The sequence below is a fragment of the Dendropsophus ebraccatus genome, chromosome 10, assembly GCF_027789765.1.
Source record: "Dendropsophus ebraccatus isolate aDenEbr1 chromosome 10, aDenEbr1.pat, whole genome shotgun sequence".
NCBI lineage: Eukaryota > Metazoa > Chordata > Amphibia > Anura > Hylidae > Dendropsophus > Dendropsophus ebraccatus.
Window position 1 is genome coordinate 83606429 of NC_091463.1, and position 12921 is coordinate 83619349.

General features: G+C 40.8%; 2 protein-coding genes across 2 annotated transcripts; both read right to left on the reverse strand.

The window, feature by feature from the left end:
* Positions 1 to 1103: 1103 nt before the first annotated feature.
* Positions 1104 to 3569, reverse strand: LOC138766457 (uncharacterized). Its single transcript, XM_069944050.1, has 8 exons — positions 3561 to 3569; positions 3183 to 3323; positions 2756 to 2886; positions 2460 to 2649; positions 2039 to 2116; positions 1761 to 1904; positions 1573 to 1653; positions 1104 to 1265 (listed from the first exon to the last, which is right to left on the reverse strand). Exons 1-8 carry the CDS (start codon positions 3567 to 3569, stop codon positions 1176 to 1178), a joined length of 864 nt encoding a protein of 287 aa, XP_069800151.1. The 3' UTR covers positions 1104 to 1175.
* A 6527-nt stretch (positions 3570 to 10096) lies between these two features.
* On the reverse strand, positions 10097 to 12658 carry LOC138766458 (uncharacterized). Its single transcript, XM_069944051.1, has 8 exons — positions 12604 to 12658; positions 12269 to 12418; positions 11858 to 12059; positions 11556 to 11745; positions 10812 to 10889; positions 10570 to 10713; positions 10384 to 10464; positions 10097 to 10186 (listed from the first exon to the last, which is right to left on the reverse strand). The coding sequence occupies exons 1-8, from the start codon at positions 12656 to 12658 to the stop codon at positions 10097 to 10099; spliced, it is 990 nt and encodes a 329-aa protein (XP_069800152.1).
* Between the last annotated feature and the right edge of the window lie 263 nt (positions 12659 to 12921).

A 12921-nucleotide genomic window follows, 5' to 3' on the forward strand; every position in this document is an offset into this window, starting at 1 on the left:
ATGCTTGAGTCCATCCGAACCCGAACGTTCGGCATTTGATTAGCGGTGGCTGCTGAAGTTGGATAAAGCCCTAAGGCTATGTGGAAATCATGGATATAGTCATTGGCTGTATCCATGTTTTCCAGACAACCTTAGAGCTTCATCCAACTTCAGCAGCCCCCGCTAATCAAATGCCGAACGTTCAGGTTTGGATCGACTCGAACCCGAACCTGGTTCGCTCATCTCTACTCTGTAGATGAAGAAATAAAGGTCGCTTTAGCTCTTAGAAGGCGAGGAGGAAAAAACAAATATGAAAACTGGTCTGAAAGTATATACTCAGCTAAAATGTAACCACAATAAGGGAAGACCTTGTCTTGTGATGTATGTGTAGGCTGAAGTTCCAGTTTTAATAGGAATATAAATAACAATAAACAAAACTTTTCATATCTCAACTCCCTGTTTCCTGGACTTTTTTTTAACCAACTGGGTCACCAGCATTAGTAGGTAATTATACAGCCCTGTCCTGTGCAGGCAGCCCAACCTCATATAGGCTGACAAGAATACAGGCCTACTCCGCTGCTGCAGGGTCAAGAGGGATTATAAGAAGAAACTAATAAAAATTGAATTAAACAAAAAATTTTATTACATACTTAGACACTTTTTTTTCCATATGAAATCTAACATGTCCACTAGAGAGCAATACACAAATAAACAATATTGGGCTCCGTTCACACATGGCATTATATGGATTTTTCCATCCTATCCTAACTGTGGGTCTGAAGACCAGAGCTGACGGCTGTGGACAGGTTGGGACTTTAGGTCATAATACAAATGTAAAGACACGTCCATATTGTGCTGGTGTGAACTTAACCTTTTAAATAATAATTTCAAATAAATAACTAAATAAATAATTAAATATACTTAAATAATTTAACAAAAATATCATTATTTAAGGTAAAAAAGTAAAAAAAAAAAATTGAAAGTTGAGAAATCATTGATCGAGCTGATGAAGTTCTAGAAAAGCTGCTTCTTCTTTAGTGTAGTACGAATGAGAAGATCCATGGACGGTGAGTTTCTTGTTATTGTGTCAAACATGACTGATGTTTTAGTGATGTCCTGGAGTGATTCAACAGTTGAGCTCAAAAAGTGAGGAGCGTCCTGTAGACTTGTGGATCTTTCTTGAATGTTCTTTGTAGTTATTTCCCGTGAGCCCAACACCCAACATCTTCCACCAGTAGCTGGATGAGACTGAGTAACACGGCATCCTGGAGACATTGAGGAGATGCCTACAAGAGAATTTCCGGATGAGACATCTCTAATCTTCAGGAGAACATAATCTACAGCCCAGACCATCTCCAAGTGTAAGTGGGCCCTCATATAGATATTTATTCTTATAATCTATGGACCTCAAACCCATTAGGCTTAGGTGAACTCAATGTCATTATCCAACCATTAGGGAGAGCCCATGCTTATCACGTACTAGTTGTTGTACTATGCACGTTATTTGGTCCCAAACCCAAAAAGAGGAATTGCTGCAAACATGTTACTTTACTGATCAATATAGTGACGAGAAAATCCATACAGGATACTTACCACGTCCATAAAGTGTTGGAGATGGTGCAGCCAAGGCCTCACCTCCTCAGAGGGAGTCTCACTGAATTCTGAGGTCTCCTTCTGTTAGACACAAGAAGATGAGGGTGATAATCAAAAGAGATGGTTAATATGTCTCATACTTCTAATCTAGGAGAACATAAATCATCATAAGCAGCGTAGAAACTTACACAGGTCATGAGATCATCTCTAAGCTGACGGAAGGTCCTGAGTGCCTGGTATCCAGGATCAGCGACATCAGACGTGGTCGTGTTCTCCAGAATATCAGCTGTGACTGACACTCGTTCCAGAGTCAGGATCAGACGGTCACTGGGCTGCTATAGGGAACAATAGAAGAGATGATTTATTGGCTGTGTGCGTCGGGGGGGAATGGGGGGGGGGGTCGGAAGGGAGCAGTGCATTGTTCTGTGTGAAGGTTTTCGGAAAAGAGAGACCTTTATGTCCTTACCTTCAGGTCACATACAGACGGCTTGTGTCTCATCATTCTTCTATAGCATTTGATGCCACTGGTGGACATGTTCTTCTCCTAAGGAGGTTACACCAGCATTATATCAGTTATAATACACAATTATATAAATGCAGAAGCAATTGTTCCATACAGAATATTATTCAAGTAGAATGTGAAAATCAATATCTTTTATACCGGAGGGGTCAAAAGTCGTGAACCAATATTTTGAGGCTTCATTTAATCCCGTACTGGAACCAGTGGGTGTCTCTCTAACATTACTCCACTATCCCATTGTTTTGTAATCCACTATACCATACATAATGGAAGTGATGAAATCAATCAGATTTAGTTTGGTCCTGACCAACAACCTCCATAGCTGTGAATGAGAAGTCCCTCAGTATAACCCAATCCTCCTCCTTACATGATCATTCTGCAGGTGTCTGATCGCCGTGATGTCAGCGGAAGATAATGATTTATATCTGGACATCGGGCAGCGTCTCCGGTGTGGATGTCCGGTCACTGCCACAAGTACAATACTGAGGACCACCAGTCTGATGTCCATGGTTGGAGAATTGCTGCTGATCTGGAGACTTTGTTCTCTTCGTCTGAACCTGTGTAGAAGATATTAATCCATATAACAGATATATTCTCCATAAATCCATCATGTAAATGTCCCCAGCTCTGATATTGTATATATACACCCAGGAGAAGACGCACACCTGCCCGGCTGTCTTGTGTCTCTCTGCTGATGCTCTCAGCTCCGTCTCCAGTCTTCCCATGTTTCTCCTTTTATATTCCAGACTCCAGGAGAGAAATTCCCTCATCTTCAGGACGTGGAGATATCTTCTCTGTACGACCAGAATACAAGTGACATTAGACAAGTGACGGCAGCCGTGGGAACTCCTTCCAGCTTTCAGTTTCCTTACTATACAGGTGAGAAGGTGACTGCAGGTAAATGGGAGGAGACTCCTCCACTACTACAGGTGACAGGAGGAATCTCTGCTCTATACACGGATATAACGTGTAGTAATATAAATGTTAGAATGACAGATTAATCTTCATTACATACAATAGTTTTAGATTTATAAGAGGAAGACGTTTCCTCAGTGTTAGGAGGAGTCTCCTCCCATTTACCTGCAGTCACCTTCTCACCTATATAGTAAGGAAACTGAAAGCTGGAAGGAGTTCCCACGGCTGCCGTCACTTGTCTAATGTCACTTGTATTCTGGTCGTACAGAGAAGATATCTCCACGTCCTGAAGATGAGGGAATTTCTCTCCTGGAGTCTGAAATATAAAAGGAGAAACATGGGAAGACTGGAGACGGAGCTGAGAGCATCAGCAGAGAGACACAAGACAGCCGGGCAGGTGAGCGTCTTCTCCTGGGTGTATATACACAATATCAGAGCTGGGGACATTTACAGGATGGATTTATGGAGAATAATCCTGTTATATGGATTAATATCTTCTACACAGGTTCATAGGAGGAGAAGAAAGTCTCCAGATCAGCAGCAATTCTCCAACCATGGACATGAGACTGGTGGTCCTCAGTATTGTACTTGTGGCCGTGACCGGACATCCACACCGGAGACGCTGCCCGATGTCCAGATATAAATCAGTATCTTCCGCTGACATCACGACGATCAGACACCTGCAGAATGATCATGTAAGGAGGAGGATTGGGTTATACTGAGGGGATTCTCATTCACAGCTATGGAGGTTTTTTGGGTTAAAAGTCAGGAACCAAACTAAATGTGTGAGACAATTAATCTCATCCTTTCTAATATATATCTATGTGCGGCTCCTCACAATTGAGTCACTTTCTACTAAATAGATAATTCTCTAATAGATAGTCTTACTGATGTCATTATACTGACTGTATAATATCCATTCCATTATGTAAACCTCTAACAAATCCTTCTGTAACTTCCACAGGAGAAGAACATGTCCACCAGCGCCATCAAATGCTACAGAAGAATGATGAGACACAAGCCGTCTGTATGTGACCTGAAGGTAAGGACATGTCTCTGTTGTCTACCATAACTATTTCCTCACATACAAAGAATCCACTTTCAGAATCTATAATTTCCACCATCTTCTCTTCTACAGCCCAGTGACCGTCTGATTCTCACCTTGGAGCGAGTTACAGTAACTACAGACGTTCTGGCAAATCTGTCCACATCTGCTGGGCCTGACCCTGTATCACAGTCACACATCATGTTCCTCAGGATCAGAGATGATCTTCTGATCTGTGTAAGTTCATGCAATGTTCATGGTTCACACTTTGATGTTTCGGTGCTGGTTCTGGACGTAGTGACCCATAACTTGTCTTCCTCTTGTATTTCTCACATCCAGAGAGAATTATCAGGACACAGTAAAACACCTTCTGAGGAGCTGAAGCCATGGCTGCACCATCTCCAGCACTTTGTGGAAGAGGTAAGTGTCCTATAATGATCTATAGATGTAACTTGTATCAGCGTCCTCCATGGTGGAGCAGATACAAGACCCCGGACATGTATGGTAGATGAGGATCTACTGATGATTAAAGGGGATTACAATATATAACGATCTGTACTTAATATATAAAACATAGGTGAGAAAGACGACCATGGATAGCAGATAAAGGAATACTTTCTTGTTATTGGTGAATCCACAGGATACATAATAAACCCTTTTCTTATTATTTTGTAGTCATCCCCACAATGTCTCCAGGACGCCGTGTTACTTGGCCTCATCCAGTTACTGGTGGAAGATGTTGGGTGTTGGGCTCATGGGAAGTAACTACAAAGAAGCTTCAATGAAGATCCACAAGACTACAGAACGCTCTTCATCTTGGGGACATCAGATCCAGATAATTCTACATAGTCCCCTTCATTGAAGATTTCCTGGTAGCATTAAAGAAAACATCCTTCTGTGGCCTTTCTGAAAGATACGATATAAAGAGGAATATTTTTAAGATTTTTTAATATTTATTATTTATTTTATCATGTATATAATACACTTTTTTATTGTATTTTTTTCCACGCTAATTTATTACTGGACACACCGGATGTAATTTATTATTGAATGTTAATGTTTTATTGAAATTAAACTGTTTTATAACTTATTGTATTGGCAAATGTTCTCTTTATTCTTTCCTGAACAATTTTTTCATATATTGATGTTCCACACTATAAATACGTTCTCCTATTCCCCACTGATATCTTTTACTGAAGAGAATTAGACATCTTACATATTATGGCTGGGTTCACACTACGTATATTTCAGTCAGTATTGTGATCCTCATATTGTAACCAAAACCAGGAGTGGATTAAAAACACAGAAAGGATCTGTTCACACAATGGTGAAATTGAGTGGATGGCCGTCATATAACAGTAAATAACGGCCATTATTTCAATATAAGAGCCATTGTTCTAAAATAACAGCTGCCGCCCGAAACGCCCCTATTATAATCCACTACTGGTTTGTAGCCTTAATATATTATAAGATAATAGTATATTTATTTCACTATATTATCCTGGCAGCCGGAAGTGTTGTCGTTTTGTTTGGTATCCCTGAGATCAGCGATCTGTTGGCGTCTTGGTAGGGTCCAATCATAGGCTCATTACATGGGCGCAAGGATGCAAGTGAGTTCCAATCAGCAAGATCAGCGCTTGTTAGCAGTGGCTTTAGAAGGCACAATTAATCGAGCATCCGGGCCGCACGAATGATCACTGTATCATTTGTGCAACCATTTTAATATATTGCTGTCGGCCATACTTCCCTCTTACACTGGGAGATGTGCTGCCAACGGTAATATATTTTATCACTTCACAAAAGATGGGATCAGTCGAGGATCGGGTGCTTTCCCATTCCTTGGCTGATTGCTGACACTTTTACATGGGACGTTTATCGGCTGAAGGAGCGATTCTAGTAACAACTAATCGGCCCATGTTAGAGGGGAATGCTTACATGGGATGACATAGCAGCCTGTTTTTGTCTACCCCCTTCGCAAATGTTGCAATTCCACAGCTTTTCCTAGTCACTTGCTAGGAACTTTAAGCAAGCGGAAAAGGACAATTCCTATAGACTCGCTCATGGGTATCTCAGATACATACAATAGACTTAACTTAGGCAGTGCTCCTAACGGTCTCACCAGACTGAAGCAGATGACTAACTGCATCAGAACGGCGTAGAGGAGGAAAGTAAGACACATACCTTCCTCCTCTGTGTTTCCTGTGAAAAAGGGACATATCAGCAGGTTAGCTTTGTCTAACCTGCTGATAGTAGTTTCCCTTTAACATGTCCCAAAAGATGCCCCTGCCCATTACCTCAGGTATTGCCCAAAATGTAACCTCTAGAAAGCTCATCTATTAGATTCTTTGGACAGAAATACTTTCATGAATAAGGAAGGTTTGGGATGTAAGTATTCCCTTCTTCCCCACACTACGTTCTGAAGTTTCCTCATGACAATAGCAAACATATTTTGTTGTCTCCATATTTAGCATCCACATTTCACTTCTGGCTACCAAGAAACGCATTTTACGTCACCTGTTAAATCCTACTGCCAAAGTGGTGTCAGAAGTCATTGAGGTTTTAAGACATTTATTACACAGTGATGTAACTATGACATTTCATAATATAGAATTGGACACAAATAATTTTTTTTTTTTTTTTTAAGAAAGCGCCGTATTATTAAAAATTGCATGTCCGGTACAGAGCGTAATTCGCCGAGATCATATTTTAAATACACGAAAATGATTTTGTTTTCAAGATCTATAAGACTCATTAGGCAGTCTCACAGTGTACAATGCAATAGCTCTGGCTGGATGACCATATCGCCCCTTTAAGGGTAAACCTTTATGCTGTATTGTTTTTAGTTGGTTTATGGTTTGTTTCAATACCCAAACTCATGGGTTCTATATATACTATCATCCGACAGATCTTTTTTGCATTGTGACCTTGCCTCTTCTCTGAGTGTTTAGGTCCTGAATTTTTTGTAAGATCTTCTTACCTATCAAGGTATGTTGCTCTCTTATAAATGGACATCTTGCACTGTGGACTCTCATTGGGATTCTTTTCTCTCACGAGGATTTCAGGGCCATCACCACCGGCCATCACCAGCTATATTCTCTACAGTTTAAAGGGGTTATTCAGCGCTACAAAAACATGGCCACTTTCTTTCAGAGACAACACGACTCTTGTTTTGGCTCTTAAGTACATTCTCTGTTATACAGCTCCATGCTTTCTTCCTCCGGGGGTAATGTTACTGATGTGTAATTTCTGTCCTTGTTTGATATACTTTGCTAAAATAAAAATTATTGTTAAAAAAATAGATATGCTTGGAGGGAAGCCATAATTGTGGTTGGGCTCAAGTTGGGGCTCTGTACTTTTTAATGCTGAGAGAAATCCCTGTTAAGAGAAGTTTTTCTATCTTGCAAGATACAAAGAAAATGTAAGAGTCCTTTTACACGTAAAGATAAATCACCTAAGCACTTGAGACAAAAGATATGTTTCCCTGCAAAAGATCAAACAAGTGTTTACACCAAGAGGCCTGCGAACAATTAACGATGATTCTGAATTTAGCTCAAGAGATGCGATCAACGACGTACGAGCGACTTTTCTTTCATCATTTGATCTTTGCCGCCTTTACACCAGAAGATTATCGGTCAATTCTGAACAATTTTGTTGATTTTGTGATTCATTGCATGATAATCGGTCCATTTAAAAGGCGCCCTTAACAATAGAAGTCATAGCTAGAACCTGTACAGAGTCTGGATGAGGCCATCATGGATGTTCTCTGTACACAATAAGAAAGAAGACAAAGCACCGGAGGAATCCTGTATGACTGAAGATCCACCCTGTCATCCCACTGTGAGGAAGCAAAACGCTGAAAATAATTCACCTAAATTTTATTGACTTGTTCAAATTGATGGACATGTGTCTTTTTTCAACCATATTAACTATGTAACTATGTAAAAATTGTTCATTGGTTTGGGATTGGAGGTAAAAGTCAAAATTCACATGACTTCTAATAATCCGCAGAACTTTCCACAGAATTAAACTCCTCATTGTCCGAGACAATGTGCGGAGACAAGACGTGTAAGCGGAAGATAGATTTTATAGGTAAGAAGGCAAGATGGATGGCAGAAGGCTGACCGGTAATTAAATAATATGTTACATCTTAAAGAGTACCGGTAATCATGGAAGCTTACCGATAGGCATAAAATCAATTCTATCGATGGAAGTTTAGGTATCCATGGATACCACCATGCCAGATAGGTTTCTTTTTTTTTTTTTTAATTCTTTATTTTGGGAACAACAGGAGTGGGAGCGCGGAGACAATACCTCCGTCTCCCAAGGAGATATAACAAGCCAGATAGGTTTCTGTGCATGTGCCGTATTGGATCAGAATGGGGCTCCTGCACAGTACCGACCCAGCATGGTCATATCCATGGATACCCGAACTTCCGGCGGCAAAATGTATTTAAGGCCTATCGAGTCAGCTTACATCAAGACAGGTACACTTTAAGATGACTAGGGGACTCCTTTGCAAAACACGTCGGAGTGGTTTTTATGTCATTATGTATTTTTATGGACAAGAAATAAACCATTGAAGTTTTATATGGAGCTATGGACCGTATTACTTTGTATGACACTTTAAGATCTCACATTTTATTCTATTACCCAGTCAGCCTTCATATAAGAACATAGTGAAAACTTACCAAGATGACTGTGAAATCCAGAGAGAAATACAAGTCAGATATAAAAAAATCTTCCCTGGTGGAATTTTCTGCAGATTGAGAAAAGTTCAAGATACATCACTGGGATGAATAATAAATTTGGTTTTGCTAGACAAGTCTGTAGGGTAAAACATGGCCCAAGAGACCAAGAAGTTTGTTGATAAATTAAACAATGTGCAGTCTGAACATCGGACATTAAAGATTCTTGGGGTCTGTATAAATGGTCACTGAATAACAGGTCCCATCTTCAAGGCCCATCCGATTTCCGTAATGTACCAATCCCCATATTGTAGTTCTTTTTAGATAGGAAAAAGGTTTTGTAGAAGAAGGAACACGATAATCTTCTCCTTTACTTTTGTTTAGGAAAAAGATTGTTCCTATACCTACAGAAGAAGTGTCCATCCCCAGGAAGAACAGTTACAAGGGATCCACCTAGTGAAGAATCAATCCAGAGGTGAAGAGTTCCATGAACAAAGAAAAGGCCGATAATGGAAAGGCCGATAATGCCTGAGGTGTCATTTCTGTGTGTTGTTACCCTTATAGACAAAGCAGTAATAAGGGCCAATGAGTATTCGTTGGTTAAAGACAGAAAACAATAAATGCCATGAGGCCTTGAGGATGAGGACACTTGAGGACTCCATAGGGCTTTTTGGATAAATTTTTCAGATTATGCCATTTTCAGATTATGACATTTTTCCAGTTTGGTGGAAACATACTGTATTTCAGTATCTGGTTAGGCAATAACCTGAATAAAATGGTGTGAATCAGGGCTGTGGTGGACAGGGAGCCAAGTTGGAGACTTTCACAAAGTCTTCAATCCATTCAGTCACTTTAAAGATTTATTTATTTCATTGTTAAAAAAAAACTTTTCTCTGAAGACCAATGGTGGAACAACATAGAACAATACAAAACTTCCATATAGCGCTATTTGCCACATTATAATATATAAATACATAAAAAATAACTTTAAATAAATAAATATTATTTTCAAGATATCAAAATAATAATAATAATAATAATAATAATAATAATAATAATCATCATCATCATCATCATCATCAATATTATAGGATAATGTCAAAAAATAAACCAAGTTATTCTCTGCAAATGTTCTTAAAGGTTTACAAATTAAGGATTTACATCAGAAAGACCTAGAGATGATTCTCCTTGTCTGCGGACCTAGCTTTAAGATCCATGGACAGTGATTTTCTTGTCAATTCTTTATCAAGGCTTAAAAGGCGATTGATGTCCTAATGATGTCCATGGTGAATGTTCCGAAAACTGGAAAGTGAGGAGCGTCCTTTAGACTTGTGAATCTTCTTTGAAGCTTCTTTGTATTTACTTCCTATGAGCCCAACACCCAACATCTTCCACCAGTAACTGGATGAGGCTGAGTAACACGGCGTCCTGGAGACATTGTGGAGATGCCTATAAAGAAAGGAAAAGTTCAGCATGTATCTTCTGGATTCACATTCTCCAATGTCATCTGCTTTTCTCATGTCTTTCTATGAAGTACAGATCCTTATATAATGTGATCCCCTAAAATCTTTAGTAGAACCAAATCTACTCTATATGTGCCAGGTCATGTATCTGCTCTACCATAGAGAACAGTATAGGACACTTACCTCTTCCACAAAGTGCTGGAGATGGTGCAGCCATGGCTTCAGCTCCTCAGAAGGTGTTTTACTGTGTCCCAGTAATTTTTCCTGAATGTGAAAGAGTAAAGTTATGGGTCACAATGTCCAGAACCAGCACCAAACATAAAAGGATGAAACAAGCAGACAATGAGCATGAGGATCACATGAACTTACACAGATCAGAAGATCATCTCTGATCCTGAGGAACATGATGTGTGACTGTGATACAGGGTCAGGCCCAGCAGATATGGACAGATTTGCCAGAACGTCTGTAGTTACTGTAACTCGCTCCAAGGTGAGAATCAGACGATCACTGGGCTGTAGAAGGGAAGATGGTGGAAATTATAGATACCAAAAAGCGGATTTTTTTGTATGTGAAGAAATAATTATGGAAGACAACAGAGACATGTCCTTACCTTCAGGTCACATACAGACGGCTTGTGTCTCATCATTCTTCTGTAGCATTTGATGGCGCTGGTGGACATGTTCTTCTCCTAGAATACAGAAGAATTTGTGAGAGATTACACCATGTAATGTATATTATACAGTCAGTAAACATGATGCCATTAAAGGGCCTATTCCACGGGTCTTTAAAGAGGAGCAAACGAGCGCTCTCAGCGCTCGTTTGCTCCTCGTTCCCCGCTCGCTGCCGCCGCTATTCATCGCGGCTGCAGCGAGCGGGTGAGTGCGGGAGGGGCGGCGGGGAGCTGTGGGGGGGCTGCCCGGGGGATCGCTGATCGCCTGGGCAACCCATAGGATATAGCAGCGTCTGCTGCCGACGCTCCTATTCAATGGAGCGACGGCAGCAGATCGCTGCTATATCAGTCGCTTGTTTTTCAACATGTTGAAAAACAAGCGACTGCAACGATCAGCCGACATGATCGATGTCGGCTGATCGTTGCACTCTATTCCACTGGACGATTATCGTCCATAGCGGCCGATGTCGGCCAAATACGGACGATAATCGTTCCGTGGAATAGGGCCTTTAGACTATCATCTAGTTAAATGTGAATTAAAAGTTAGGAACCACACATAGATATATAACAGAAAGAATGAGATCATTTCTCTTACAGATTATGTTTGGTTCCTAACTTTTCACTCATCAACCTCCATAGCTGTGAATGAGAATCCCCTCGGTATAACCCAATCCTCCTCCTTACATGATCATTCTGCAGGTGTCTGATCGTTGTGATGTCAGTGGAAGATACTGATTTATATCTGGACATCGGGCAGCGTCTCCGGTGTGGATGTCCGGTCACGGCCACAAGTACAATACTGAGGACCACCAGTCTGATGTCCATGGTTGGAGAATTGCTGCTGATCTGGAGACTTTCTTCTCCTCCTATAAACCTGTGTAGAAGATATAAATCCATATAACAGGATTATTCTCCATAAATCCATCATGTAAATGTCCCCAGCTCTGATATTGTGTATATACACCCAGGAGAAGACGCTCACCTGCCCGGCTGTCTTGTGTCTCTCTGCTGATGCTCTCAGCTCCGTCTCCAGTCTTCCCATGTTTCTCCTTTTATATTTCAGACTCCAGGAGAGAAATTCCCTCATCTTCAGGACGTGGCGATATCTTCTCTGTACGACCAGAATACAAGTGACATTAGACAAGTGACGGCAGCCGTGGGAACTCCTTCCAGCTTTCAGTTTCCTTACTATACAGGTGAGAAGGTGAATGCAGGTAAATGGGAGGAGACTCCTTCTAACACTGAGGAAACGTCTTCCTCTAGTACAGGTAAAACTATTGCATGTAACAAGAATAATCTGTCATTATTATGTTTATATTACTACACTTCATTACACGTGTATACAGGAGAGATTCCTCCTGTCACCTGTAGTAGTGGAGGAGTCTCCTCCCATTTACCTGCAGTCACCTTCTCACCTGTATAGTAGGGAAACTGAAAGCTGGAAGGAGTTCCCACGGCTGCCGTCACTTGTCTAATGTCACTTGTATTCTGGTCTACAGAGAAGATATCTCCACGTCCTGAAGATGAGGGAATTTCTCTCCTGGAGTCTGAAATATAAAAGGAGAAACATGGGAAGACTGGAGACGGAGCTGAGAGCATCAGCAGAGAGACACAAGACAGCCGGGCAGGTGAGCGTCTTCTCCTGGGTGTATATACACAATATCAGAGCTGGGGACATTTACATGATGGATTTATGGAGAATCATCCTGTTATATGGATTAATATCTTCTACACAGGTTCAGACGAAGAGAACAAAGTCTCCAGATCAGCAGCAATTCTCCAACCATGGACATGAGACTAGTGGTCCTCAGTATTGTACTTGTGGCAGTGACCGGACATCCACACCGGAGACGCTGCCCGATGTCCAGATATAAATCAGTATCTTCTGCTGACATCACGGCGATCAGACACCTGCAGAATGATCATGTAAGGAGGAGGATTGGGTTATACTGAGGGGATTCTTATTTATAGCTATGGAGGTTGGGTAAGAAGTTAGGAACCAAAGTAAATCTGAAAGACAATTGATCTTATCCTTTAATTTACATAACTG